The sequence below is a fragment of the Trachurus trachurus genome, assembly GCF_905171665.1.
Source record: "Trachurus trachurus genome assembly, chromosome: 7".
Lineage (NCBI taxonomy): Eukaryota > Metazoa > Chordata > Actinopteri > Carangiformes > Carangidae > Trachurus > Trachurus trachurus.
Window position 1 is genome coordinate 17,663,023 of NC_139901.1, and position 14,262 is coordinate 17,677,284.

Consider the following 14,262-nt stretch of genomic DNA (forward strand, 5'->3'; position numbering starts at 1 on the left):
CGCTAATGGGTTTCACATGTTTGCTTTCAGCTGTGTGTGTGTGTGTGTGTGTGTGTGTGTGTGTGTGTGTGTGTGTGTGTGTGTGTGTGTGTGTGTGTGTGTGTGTGTGTGTGTGTGTGTGTGTGTGTGTGTGTGTGTGTGTGTGTGTGCGTGTGTGCGTGTGTGCGTGTGCGTGCGTGCCTGAGTCTCTTACCCGTGTGAAAGTAAGGGTTGGCGTAGGGAAATCCGAAGGGGAACGACTGGGCGTGAAGAGCAGGCAGCGGTGGCATGAGTCCAGGCGGCAGGTGGTACTTGACATCAGTCTTGCCCAATCCAGGGGTGAAGAGGTGACGACTGGGTGACTCTGTACCTGCTGAGCTACACGGGGCGCTCAGCCTGCCTGAGCACTCCCCAGTCTCTTTGGCACCGTCACACACTCTCTTGCTGCCAGTCTCCTTACTCCCATCTCTCTCCCTGTCCCTTGGTTTACAAGTGGTCTTGGCACCGATGCCCTCCTGCCTCTCTGTGCACATCTCTGTTTCACTGTCTGAGTCCTTCATCTCCTCATCCTGCACCTCCCTGTCTCCCTCCCTTCCTCTGTCTTCTCTCCCTCCTGTGTGATCCCCAGCCCGGAGTTGTATCTGGGAACCCCGGCGGGGGGCCTTCCTGGATTCTGCTTCTGGCCCAGCAGTGGAGCTCTGTGCCTGGGTGTCTTTGGGTGTGGATGATGCCCCTGGTTGTTGCTGCTGCTGATGGTTTAAGGTTAGGAGGGGCGTGGCAGCGCCGTGGCGAAGCACCAGCATTGCGTTTGAGCGGCGTGCCAGTTCCTCGCGGAGTGGATGGCCCTCTGGGATGTCGTGGAGGCTCCTCAGGGCTGGATGGTCAGGGGGTAGGCTCAGAGGTAGAGCTCCCAGATGGTCGGAGCCAATAAGACGATGTTGCTGTCGCTGGTGGAGACTTTCCAACTCCTTCTGTCTCAGCAGCTCTGCTGACATCTCAAGTCTGAGGCAGTAAAACATGAGAAGACTTTAACATCCTGGCCAGAATTATACACTGTTGCACATTTTCAATACTGTTTACATTGGTCTTTATCAAGAACATATATGGTAACTGTGTTCACAAATTTGCCTCTAAACAACTCAAATCTAGAAGCATCAACTAATAAACCAACATCTAAAAACTTACTTTATCTGTGGATATATTCATCCTTATACACATCTGTCATAATCACTCTATTCTTGCACCCTGTAACAATGCAACACAGACACACACCTGGCTAGATTCTGCTTCCTCAACATCTCCTGTTGCCGAGCGAAGATCTCAGCTTGAGCTGGTTGAAGGAAACCATACCCTGTGATAGAGACAGCAAGAAAATACACACACTCCTTTAAACACACATTTTATATATATAAAAAAAAGAGTTCCCACATGTTATGAAAAAAATAAATATCCTGCAGCTTCTGGAGCGTTTTGGATTTGAATCTTCTGGTTTTATCCAAAGCCATGGAACATTTCCTTCATTTCAACTTTTTTGTTCTCTCATTGGTCCTGGGCACTTATATCATCATCATTTAATCGACGACTCACCAGGAGCTTGGCAGAGAGCAGAGGGCATGCCCAGGAAAGGAGGCCGCAGGTGAGGTCCTAAGGCGATGTGAGGGCCAGTTGGAGGGGACAGTAGAGGTGGTGGATGGGACAGGTCTCTGTGGACATAAATTTTAAAAAAGAACAATAAGCTAAATGTGCATTTCACTGAAAAAAGTCCAAAGACGAGATCATAAAGCAGGAGGTAAGGTATATATAACACATATTGGTTAAGTGAGCAGTGTATTTTTCTCAGTGCGTCTCTGCTCCATCTTGGTGGATGTGTTGCACGCTGCCACACCAATGTACGCCGTGTATTTTTATCGGTGTAGCTCCAGAGGCCCCCCCTGTCGCCCCAGTGCCTCATCAGTCTTGTCACGCCGCAACAAGCGCCGCTGGCCATTTCTGTACCCTGGACTGCAGCCTTTCCTTCCCCTTGCCGCCTCACACATACACACACGCGATATATACACAGAGACACATACACACAACTCTAGACCCACACACATAATGAGAGCTGAATGCACAATGCCAGTGTGTCATGCTCCGACAGCTGGGGCGGCCCCTGTGTCTTGACCGGGGCCACGGGCTGAAGGACCTTCTAATTAACACTCATCCCTCCTCTCTCCCTTTTTTTACGCCCGTCTCCCTGTTTCCCTTTCTCTCTCCCTCTTGCTCTCTAGGCTGCATTGAAGCCGGTGAAAAGATGGAGCGTCCTGCAACCTCTGCTTCTGAAAAGGCCTCTCCATTATTGGCTTCGTCTTTTGTCCTCCTTGAGGGGGAAAGGCGCCTCTCACCTTTCTCCCTCTCTTGTTCTGTCTTACCCATCTTTTTTCCCTTTTCTTCACTCCTGTCTCTCCACTTTTTTGTGACCTCTAAAAATCTGTCTTGTTCAGTTTTTCCCTACTTTAATTTTTTTGCCGCTCTATATATATTTTTCTCTCCCCTTTTCACTCCATCTCATCCCTTCTCCTTATCCTGGCCTTGCCATGTCACTGTGATATCCTTTCTCTCGTTCTATCCCTCTTTCTCTCAGTATTGTGCACATGTTCATGGTTATAGGATCTGGAGTGGATGATGATGATGCTGATGATGATGCAGATGCAGGAGCAGCAGCAGCTCTCCGGCTTCTCCGGTTCTCAGGGCCTTTCTGAGCTCACTAGCTCTCCACACCTCTTCCCTCTCCTGTCTCTTGTTTTTCTCATCCTGAGCCGCTGCTATCACACCAATCAGAACTCAGCTGTGTGTGACTGCCGCCGCACAAAAGCATACATGGGGAAACAAGCTGAGGAAAACAACAAAATCAAAAACCAACACTGGGACGCATGCAACCGCAAATATTGTTTTGCAACCGTGTTCAAATTAGCTAGCGCCTGCATGTCTCCCACCTCACTAAATGGTGAGGGGAGAGGAGAGGGAGAGGAATTGCAAGGAGGGAGGGCACGCACGAAGAGCGGGGAGATGAGTGTGTGCGCGCGTGTGTTTATGAGAGTGAGTGAGTGCGTGTGTGTGTGGTGGAGGGGGGTGTGGAGCCAGTACCAAAAGATGGTGTGTGTGTGTGTGTGTGTGTGTGTGTGTGTGTGTGTGTGTGTGTGTGTGTGTGTGTGTGTGTGTAGAGAGAGGGGGGGGGGGGGGGGGGGGGGGTTGAACCATTCATCGATCGCCTCCGCCGCTGAAATGTTAATGCTAATCGTATAACCGCTCTCTCCGGCGGTGCCTCGCACTCCAGTGGCAGCTCCAATTAATCTTGGGTGAGGGCTGCGGCGCGTGACCCCCAGAGCCGCGAGCCGGGCCCTGCCGGCCGCTGCTTATGTAATTACACCGCCCAGTGTGTAATCACCTGGCCTAATCCCTCGGGGCTAGCAATTAGCCTCGCGACGCACAGTTCCACTAGGCTTCGCTAAGGCGCCCGCAAAAAAAAAACTCCCATCCACCCCCACGCCACGGCTCCCGCACGCCAAGCGCCGCCCCCCCCCCCCCCCCCCCCCCCCCCGCTCTCTTTCTTCCCTCTCCGCGCGCCGCCTGCCCCTGCCTGGCGTTAGCCCGCAGATGAATAACGGTCAATTAAAGCTGCATGACTGGGGCTGCCAGGCGTCTGCGCCACCATAATTAGGCCTAATCACGGGGAGTGAGAGAGAGAGAGAAAGAGAGAGAGCGTCTGACACTCCCCATTCACTCCCTTCCTCCATCGCTCCCTCTCTTCCTTCTTTTATAGGCGGCAATTTTGAGGGAGGAGCGGCAGACATTAGTCGCTTAGCGCCTTGTTTGTGTGCCCGCGCGCGCGTGTTTTTTTTTTTTTTCCCCCTATCTGTGCATTTTGTTGGCAGAGTCACGAGCGTGTTGTTCAAAGGACTAGGCGAAAACACCTAGCTTTAGCGCGAGACTGTAAATGGTCAGATTCATAAATGCAAGGTGTGCTCATAATGGAGAAACTAGCTATATCAGGAGATGCCCTCCACCCCCCCTCCCTCCGCTCGCTCTGTTTCTCTCCCTCTCTCTCCCCCCGGCGCCACCTCCCCCCTCTCTCTGTGTCTCTCTCTCCTCCTCCTCTCTCCCTCTGTCTCTCTGCCTGCAGTGAGGCCACGGGCTCCTGGGGAATTCACTGGTGTGTGACGACCTGTCAGAGTGGCGACAGCGGTCCCGTCCCACAGCAGCCCAGGCTCCGTGTGTGTGTGTGTGTGTGTGTGTGTGTGTGTGTGTGTGTGTGTGTGTGTGTGTGTGTGTGTGTGTGTGACAGGGCTGCCCTTAATGATGGGAGCGTGGGGGGATTAGGAGCGCCGCGCGGCCGCCTTCGGCTCCTTCTCCGCAGGAACACATTTACACAGGAAGCTCATTAAAATGGATGAGGCTCCCTCCGTGCTCGTTCTCTCCCTCTCCCCCTCTCTCTCTCTCTCTCTCGCCCTCTATCTCGCTCGCTCCGTCCCTCCCTTCCTCCCCTTATCTCACACTCTCTCGATCTCCTCGCTCCCTATTTTGCTTCATCTCTCTCCGTCATTTCGTCCTCTCACCATCTCCCCTCCTCACCCCCGTTTTAAGCTCCCATGTTTTCCAGATCCCCCCTCTCCCTCCCTCTCTTTCCCCGTTCTCTTTACTTTTCTCCATCCCTCCCCTATTTGCCTTGCAGATGCTTGGTGAGCTTAGTGCCATTTAAGGCCAGACAAATGGAGCGCCAGGCTCTAAGCCCATCGAGCGGCCCTAATGATTTGTTTTTAACAATGGGCCCTAATGGGCCCCAGATAATCAATGATGAGGGGTCGATGGAAAGGTGAGCCATGGAGAGAGTTAGAGAGGGGGAGAGCTTCTGTCTCTAACTCACTTCCTCAATCTCAGCTTTTCATTCTGCTTTTCCTTTTTTTGCTTTTGCTCCCCAATTATCTTGATTTTAATTTTCCTTTCACTTTGCACTCTTTCCACTCTAATGTCTCTTCTCAGTTTTCTCTTGGTCTTCTTTCGCAGGTTGAGTACAATTTATGGTTGAGTGGGTATACAGTCAGGCGTTTAAACACACAGGATACACTACAAGGCCAAAAGTAAGTGGACATCACCCCCACATGAGGTCATTCAACACGTAAATTCACACATACCCAATTTACTTTAAGCTGCAGTCACATTAGCAAGAGATTGTGGAGTTTGATAAAGAGATTCTGCAGTTCAGTTTATCCCACAGGTGTTGGGTGGATCTTGGCTCGTTCAGGCCTTACACATGGGCATCACTTATTACAGTGAATCCTTCTTCAACTGTTACAATGTAGCTGGGCATACACTCTGTTTAAAGGAAAGATTTCTTTGGAAACTTTTTTTTTGTTGAAAAAGAACCAATTTGTATTCTTTAACCTAACCTATAGGCTAGTCAAGGTGCATGCAAGTAAATGCAGGTGCAACATTATACAGATTTCCATCACTCTTTGTCTGGTTCCCTTTTCTTTCTTTTTGCATTCTTTAATTTGGACATTAGTACAAGTGATTGAAAGAGCATTTCAACATATTTTCCCCATTAACCCCTCTTTTTTTTACCCACTCCAAAAACACTCAGTGTGAAAGAGTTAAAGGAGACAGGGGGAGGTGGAGGGGGACGAAGTGAGGTAGAGATGGATGGATGCAAGGAGGGTGAGGCCTAGTTAACTCTCCCCAGTCCTGTGTGGCTAATTACTCTGTGTGCTGTTGGAGAACAGCCGCGGCTCACTGCCTACATTCACACTGCACCACTGGCCACACATACGCACACACACGCACAAATTAACAGACATATTCACACAAACAAACCCGAATTCAATCCGCATAGATGAACACGCATGCAGACGGCCGGCTTGAAAAATGGAACAAACAAACACAAGTGAACAATCAGGCCCCCCACCCCACCCCCACCTCCTCGCCTCAACACACACACACAATATAAACACCCCCATAGCCTACCAGAGCTGCACCACACAGCGCCTGGCCGCACTGCTTCCTGCTTACATCCCCACCCCTACCCCTCACCACCCTCCACTCCACTCACACCCTCCCCCCCTGTTGCCGCACCGCCGGCCCATTATCGATCCCCCGCCTCTCCCCGCGCCACATAAATAATCGACAAGCAATTACCCGCCCACTCCCGCTGCCCCCGGCTTTGTTTGGGAGGCGCAGGGGCCAGCGCTGGGGGGAGAGGAGGGAGGAGAAGCCGGGGATGCAGGCGTGCAGCTCCACAGTGGTAGCCAAGAGGTTATTGGATCCTTAGTTTAGCCATGTATGTGGACACACACAAACACACACACACACTGCAGCACACTGAAAAAGCCAAAAATGAGATCAGATCTTGTGCTAGGAAATGAGAAGACGACTGGAAAGAGGAGTGCAGTGTTGTAGTGATGCACACTGGCAGCTGATTAACTCCTTCAACTCTTTCCCCCACTTACATGAATTCTCTCAACATGTTTTCATTCTGATTTCTATATTCATGTGTGGTCACGTCAATTGTGGCCTCTTATGCAGTATGTATGTTATGTGGAGATGTGGGTGGTTCGCTTTATTAATGATGAATAATACTGCAATATTGCATGCAAACCATGGCTGCAGTTTCAGCAGCTAGTTGGAGTAATGCCAATGTGGAGACTTGGACGTCAAGCTAGTGTGTGTTTTTGCTTCTCACCTGTCGGTGTAATGGGCGTCCCTGTGCTGCGGCAGGCCCTGCTTACGTCTCTGGCTGGATGAGGAGGAGCTGCCCGCCGAGGGCAGGTGAGCTTCTAAGGCCACTGGATTCCTCACCGCTGCAGCCAGCGCCTCCTGACGGGCGCGCAGTATGTCTGAATGAGGAACAAAGGGGCAAATAGTGAGGAGAGATGAGAGGAGTTGGCAAAGAGTAAAGATGAGAAGGAGTCAGAGGGGAAAAGAGAGCATGGAATAAAACTATCTTCCTCAAAAAAGAGGAAAAAGAAAAAGGGTTGTTCAGAAAATTTTAGAACAAAAAGTCAATAATCTATCAATTTGACCAGCTTATAGTTCTTAAAAAAAGTGTACATTATCCATAAATGTAAACATAACAGTTTTTTGGGCAACCTAGAAGAAGTGAAGCATAATATAAAAAGTTGTTTATTGTCCTGTAAGATGGATGCGAGGGTTAAGTATGCAGACAGCTCATAAAAATACCAATAAGTCATTTTAAAAACCCCACTCGGCTCATTCCACATTAATACCGAAAGTGATTGTGATGCACTTTCTAATCCCCATGTTAGACCTATTTACGCATGCAAACACACTTGCACTGAACAAAGATACACCAAACAGACATTTTGGCAGAGGTGTATGAAATCAACACATTGTATTTAAATCCATCTGCTGTGCCGAGCTGACCACTTTCAAGCAAATGTGAGGAAATCAAGAAGTGGATACAGAAAAGCTAAAAGGTTAGAAATACGCCATGAAAAATTACAGTGCGTGTGTGATAATGTTTTCATAACAAATAATGGTGTGTTTTTGTACAAGCGACACATCAGGGGGCAGAGTGTTTTTACCACTCCCCACCATCATCACACCTTCTCCTTCAATCTGTGCCTGCCCTCTCTTCTCCACCTTCTTGCCCTCTACCACTCGCCTCATTCCATCTCTTTCTTCACTCTCCCTCTCTCTCCCAGCCACCCCTGTTCTCTCTCGCCCTCGTAGGAGAAGAGGCCTCATCATTATCAGCCAGGCCAGGCCACACCAGGAGACATGGCTTCTAATGAGAGAAAAATCCATCCTTCTCTCTCTCTCCTCCCTTTTCTCTCCTCCCTCCCTCTCTCTCTGCCTCAATCTATCTCTCCTCTCTCTGCTCGTCTCCACCTCCACCTCCTCCCCTTCCCCCTCCCCACTTTTTTAATTAGACAGATCCCTCGGGAGCTAGGGGCCATTTCCGCCGCCGGTGCGGGTGTGATGTGTGTCTGTGTGATTTAGGTGCTTGCGTGTGTGTGCGCCTGACTGTGTGTTTCTGCGTGAGTTGTGTGTGTGCTGAGGCAGTTGAGCAGGCGCCTGGGTGGGGCGGGGTGTGGGGGGGTGAAGCGACAGATATTAATGCGGCCTAGCTCCGGTGTATCGATCTGTTTGCTGCGCCAGGCCGCAGGGGACTCGGCTGGCGGCAGACAAGGGTGTTTGTGTGTGTGTGTGTGTGTGTGTGTGTGTGTGTGTGGGTAAGAGGGAGATAAGGGAAGGATCAGAGGGACCAGAGTCAAAGAGTGTGTGCGTGTGCATGCACGTGCACGCACACACTCTTTGACAATCTGTTGTGCGCTTGCATACATGGGGTAGGGGTGACACGGAGGAAGAGCTGACCTCTAAGACTTTATTGTGGTCACAATCCCACCTCACCAATTATTTTGTATGACCGGCTCAGTTTAAGGTGCACTCCTGTGACCATGAAGTTTGGAGACTTTGAACAGTCATATTTAAAATAATAAAAAAGGAAGTCATCAATCAATTCAGTACAGCCTGAGATATCCGGAGGCGCACGGTATTTCCACGTTTCCCTCATCAAACTAAATACACAATCCAACAACTCCAAAACGCTCTCGTGGACAGAGTTGTTTTCGAGGCAAATGTGTAGCCAGAACTACATTTCAGACACGGCTGCTTGGCGGAGTGATTTTAAAAGCAAGTAGTTCTGAGTATTTGCTTCATGTGTCAAAATGTTACAAAATACGTTATTATTTCATACAGTGGCGAATGTGCAGGTCACAACTTGTCCACGAGAGCGATTTGGAGTTGTTGGATTGTGTATTTTAGTTTGATGAGCGAAACGTGGAAATACCATGAGTCTCCGTTGCATTAGCTGAGCAGCCCAGCTGATCTTAAAACAGCTTGCACCGACAATTAAAGGAAATGAACCTACTCTATATAGGGATTATGGCAATAGGCGAATTTGCCAAAATGTTGAAATATCCCTTTAAATGATGCTACTGGAGTAACTGTCTTTGACATAGCTTCTTTTAAGCTTTTGTGGTCTGACCCTGGTTTTCTACAGGGGACTTAAAAGGTCATAAAATTCAATATTTCTAAACTGCTTGATAAATTCTATACAAGGCAAGGTGATAACTCGAAATAAAGTTTATTTTATGTAGATTGTTGTCTAAAGATGTCAAAGATATAAAACATTAAACCCAAAGATGATTCAATGGTAGCTATGACTTTGATATGTTAAATAGGTGGAATGCTTCTTTAAACCTACACAATACAATCTGAATGACCAGAAACTCTACATTTATTAGTATATATTGTATTTCTTCCAGTTCTCTTCTTATTTCATTCTCTTATTATCCAGTCAATGTTTGTAAAGCTTCACTTTGACATTGGTTCCATATTTTCACCCCCAACCCCCCCTCCCCACCTCTCTAATTCTCTTTCATCATGTGAACTGAGAGGAGCAGGGTCACCTGGGGCTCTACCCTGCCTGTGTGTGATTGTGTGTCTGTGTGAGCGTAGTCGGTACTCAGATTGAGAATTTCGCACTCTAAAACTCTTCGTGTTGCAGCTGCTGGAGCACAAGGGGAGAGTCCCTCTGACTACAAATTACAGTCCTAATTGAGGACACACAAACACACACAATTACACACATCTCTTCCTTAGCAAGAGTTATTTTGGGAGGTCCCAGTTTACCACTCGGACCCATCCCGCTTATCCCTCCTTTGTGCCATCTCATTTTTCTCCCTGCCATCATTCCTGGAGTTGGGCCTAAATCCTCTCGGTTAAGCCGGGTTTTCCTCGGCGTGAGAATGCAGAGGAGCGCTGCGCTGATACAGCTTGGCCGGCCTTGTGATGGATTTGGTGGACTGGCAGGTACACAAAAGCCGACATCCATCCGCTAAAGCGCACCATACACCAGAAAATTAAGTATCTTTTCAGGAAGAAGGTATTCAACCAGCATCATAGCCTTAGCCAGCAGTAAATTTGTGGCGTGTTTGTCAAACTCAATGTGTTCAACTGTTTGCCCAATCACACGTTTGAGTTTTCCAGCTCTTTGGGATGATAATGAAGAGATGTTGTGTACAGCTTCATGTTTCAAATCAGACTTAACTGCATGAGACAAAACAGTAGAACGCCCCTTCCATCCCACCCCTCCCTTCACTTTCATCTGGATTTCTACCCCCACAGTTCTCTTTCTTTTCTCTCTCCTTTCATCATATGAAGAGGGAGGGAAAGCCCTCCTGGCCATTTCTACAACCCCGCCACCCCTCCACCTCCACCTCAAATTTCAGCCCCTCCTCCCCTTCCCAACTCTTCTTTTGCCCATCAGGTCCGGAGAGAGCCTCTCAAACAACACCTTGCACCTACACACACACACACGCACACGGAGTTCCATCTCACCCCCGCCTCTTTCACGCACACACACTTTCATTTTCTGTGCCCTACACTTCAAACACATGAAAGGATGCTCTGCGGGGACCAAGGCTAAAGGGAGAGTTGGAGGTGGGGGTAAGGGAAGGAGGAGGAGGAGAGACGGGGTGGGGGTATAAAAGCAGTGCTTGAGAGGGAGATGTATAGGAGAGATGGTGGTGGTGGTGGTGGGAGCCCAGTGGGGAGCGAGAAGGGGGTCACAGGGGCCCCATCGGAGACCAGGTCAATGTCAAGGGGGCTCTGGCTGAAGTTATTCTCATCAGCCTCTCGAGAGACAAAACAGCTGTCCCCCCGTGTCCCACCTCCGAGACTGTTTGTGTCTGAGAGTGTCAGTTTCTTTACAAGCTCCAACTGTTAATTTGAGAGAGAGGGAGAGGATTTTCTTGTTGTGTAAAAAGAAGTTTTCTGCATAAACTTGTAAAGTGGCAGTGGGAAGATGGAAGAAGTTGCCAGGTGTGGAAGAAAAGGAATATTAGCAGCACCAAAGGCTTGGCTGTCAGGGAGCGTTGGCAAAGCCTGTTATGCCCATGGCTCATCATCCGCTTAGAGGATCTGACATGCACCAATGCAACGAGGGACACAAACACACACACACACACACGTCGCTAGGAGGAAATCTTCATGAGAAGTTTTGTTTTAAGTGGAAGTTATATTTAAGTGTATGACCTGAGCATCATTGATAAAACATTAAATTGTATGTATGAGGTTTTTATTCTTTTCTCAGGGAGAAGTTATTTATTCGCTCTACTCTTGTCTCTGTTCTCCCTCATTTCCTTTGACCATTTCTCTCCTCAAAAAAATTTTTTAGTTTTTTTTTTACTCCTATTTTTGGTGTCTCTCTACCTCCGTCTCTTCGTCTTCCTCTGCACACAGAAAGCTTTTAAGTGCAGCTTGGAAGAAGAATGCACAAGTGCAGAATAAAGGATAGTGTGGAAACTATCAAACGATTTGGAATGTGGAAGTGAAGAAACGGAGCGAGTGTGTCTGTGTTGCGCCAGAGCGTCTGCCTCATACCAGCAAGGCTTCTGGGAAAGGAAGCCAACGATCAGACTGCACCCTGGGCCATAAAATCCCCACAATGCACTGCATCTTGCCTCTAACTCCTCTAAGACATGGGGAAAAGGCAATTAAAGCGTTTATAGGCTTCGCCCCCTAGATTTGCAGCCAGCAATTAAAAATCATTACTAATCAAATAAAAATAAAAGTAGCTCAAACTACAATTCAGCCAGGGCATCGATTGGATTTATGCTACTGCAAAAGAGCTCATAAAGACTGGTAGGACTTTATGTTACATTCTTTACAATAATGTGAGAAAAAGGTTAACATTTAATGACAGGCAAAGTGAAATGAATGTAAAACCAACTTATAAAACCCAAACAAGGCAACTTTTTTCATTTTCCTTTTTTCCCTATCAAAGTACAATTCTCTCATGCTAAAACCACTAAATTTTATGCTTCTGTAGAAAGTGAAGAAAATTGGGACACACTAGTGGTTTCCAGAGTGTTGGGAGATTTAGAGTCCTGGCCGGCAGCCAATAAGAGCTTCCGAATCAGTCGTGGCGTTGATGCATGCAAGGCTTGTGGGTGTTGTTAACAACGGTGAGCCGTGGTGGTCAGAAATCACTCTGACTGACACTTTGACACTGGTGGGCAAGCACCGCAAATAGAAATGTCAGCCATCTCCATGGCAGGGGTTTTACAATGGCAGCAGTGTGGCACAACTTAACATGGTACCCTGAACACAGTGCTACACTCTGAGGTTACAAAGTAGCGCCACATCTTGGTGACTTGGTGACAGGTGATGGAAAAGGTTTTTTTTTAAACAGAAGCTAGTGAAGTGCTTCCAAAGGAAACTCTTAGTTTGAAGTAAATCTCAAACTAACTCTCAAGTTACTTCAAAACAAGGAAAAAAAACTAAAAGAGAGTACCTCTAGATCTTTCATGAGTCAGTTCTTGCAGGTAGAGCAGGATACACGATTTGGAATTTAAAAACCAACTGTGCACTGAGGTATGAATGATGTAACGGGAGGAGCACTGCAGATATGTAAAAGCCATTAAAGTGACAGTAAGGGTGATGATGGCAATTATGGCCAGGCGCACACACACACACACACACACACACACACACACAAAAATACAGAGGCTGTGAACTGACCGTGGCCGGGCAGACCCATGCTGCTTGCCAGCTGGTAGAGGCGTTGCTGCTGCTCCTCATAGGACCCTTGCTCGCTGAGCGCTGACATCATGCGCCTGTAGTGCTCCTCAGGGCTCATGTGGCTGTGGCTGCCGCCGGCCTCCACTACCGGACTCTGGGAGTTTTCTGAAGACACAGAGTAAACACTTATATTACTACCCAGTCAGTGACCATCAATATACAAATCATCAGGAGAAAAATATGAACTTGAACCTCCAGGCACTAGAAGTCACTCAGTCTATATAAACTGCTATGACCTCCATGCTGCACACTCCACTCTCTTTTCAGCATATGATTGAATTTTAGTTTTTTGCATATTCATCCAAGTCTACATTCATCTCTGTGTCAGTCAAGATTGTGAGGAATTTGCCTCAAGCACATACTCAAATTTACAATACAGCTTTAAACTGCTTGTGGCTCCAAGTGGCAGCCAGAGGTCACAGATTTTGAAAGTGCATAGTTCGAAACAGAAAATAACGTTTCCGGGCATCACTAAACTGCACAGACCACTGCTGTTTACCAACCTGGCACGAGGATAAGAGAAGAACTAGATCTAATACTTGTGAGTCTGACTTATTCTGGAAGAAGGGGTTCATTCACTGCTGTTGAGTAGCCAGTTTGCATTGTTTTATGTGTTAATTCCTCTGAGCAGTATCTAAACCAAACACCAGAATTTAATTTGAGGAATCTGAGAGGAAGGGAACTTCTCCGTCACATTTTTTCATTTTGGCTCCTAAGACAGGTGTATTTTAGGATAAAAATCACACCTTGCACAGCCCTAAAAAGATCACAAAATACAACTGGAACACAATGCCACTGTAAATATGATAAATCTAGAACAAAGAATTACCCGAAATTAATTTTATACACTTTTTCAACATGCTTGTTTTTGATCACTGTACAGATCACTGCACTTTTTGACTTGCAGCCTCCACAAATAGAGAGCCTAAGCGGAAGCAGGAAGTAACGGTCACCATGGGACCTCAACTCTGAAAAACTCGCCATTCAAATGAACGGGACTGAAAATTTTATTTTGTGATCCGTTTGAATTGTGCCATGAGAAAAAAATATGTCCTCTACCTGTTTAAAACATCACGTTTCAAAATCAGCAGTTTGTTGTAAAGCTATTGTAGAATAAAATTCAGAAGAATCTGTAACCAGAAAGACTACAAGTCGCGTAGGTGACGTCACACACCAAATGCCGCCCTTTCCCGTGGAGCGGTCTTTACACAAAATACATTCTTCTGTTGCCGTTTTATGATAAACGGCTGATTTCTCTTCATGAAACGTGATGTTTTAAACAGGTAGAGGACATATTTTTTTCTCATGGCGCAATTCAAACGGATCACAAAATAAAATTTTCAGTCCCGTTCATTTGAATGGCGAGTTTTTCAGAGTTGAGGTCCCATGGTGACCGTTACTTCCTGCTTCCGCTTAGGCTCTCTATTTGTGGAGGCTGCAAGTCAAAAAGTGCAGTGATCTGTACAGTGATCAAAAACAAGCATGTTGAAAAAGTGTATAAAATTAATTTCGGGTAATTCTTTGTTCTAGATTTATCATATTTACAGTAAATAAAAATTTAAAATAAATTTATAACATAAATAAAATTTTCAGTCTCATTCATTTGAATGGCGAGTTTTTCAGAGTTGAGGTCCCATGGCGCCG

At 47.2% G+C, this 14,262-nt stretch overlaps 1 protein-coding gene across 2 annotated transcripts in view; it reads right to left on the reverse strand.

Moving 5' to 3' along the window:
* samd11 (sterile alpha motif domain containing 11) overlaps positions 1-14,262 on the reverse strand; it is a 50,196-nt gene that overhangs the window by 3,639 nt on the left and 32,295 nt on the right. For both annotated transcript variants that reach the window (XM_083975153.1, XM_083975152.1), the window contains exons 6-10: positions 12,559-12,723; positions 6,692-6,845; positions 1,567-1,682; positions 1,252-1,330; positions 194-981 (exon numbers count right to left, since the gene is read on the reverse strand). In XM_083975153.1, coding sequence (XP_083831279.1) covers positions 194-981; positions 1,252-1,330; positions 1,567-1,682; positions 6,692-6,845; positions 12,559-12,723 — 1,302 coding nt within the window. The remainder of the gene's footprint in view (positions 1-193; positions 982-1,251; positions 1,331-1,566; positions 1,683-6,691; positions 6,846-12,558; positions 12,724-14,262) is intronic.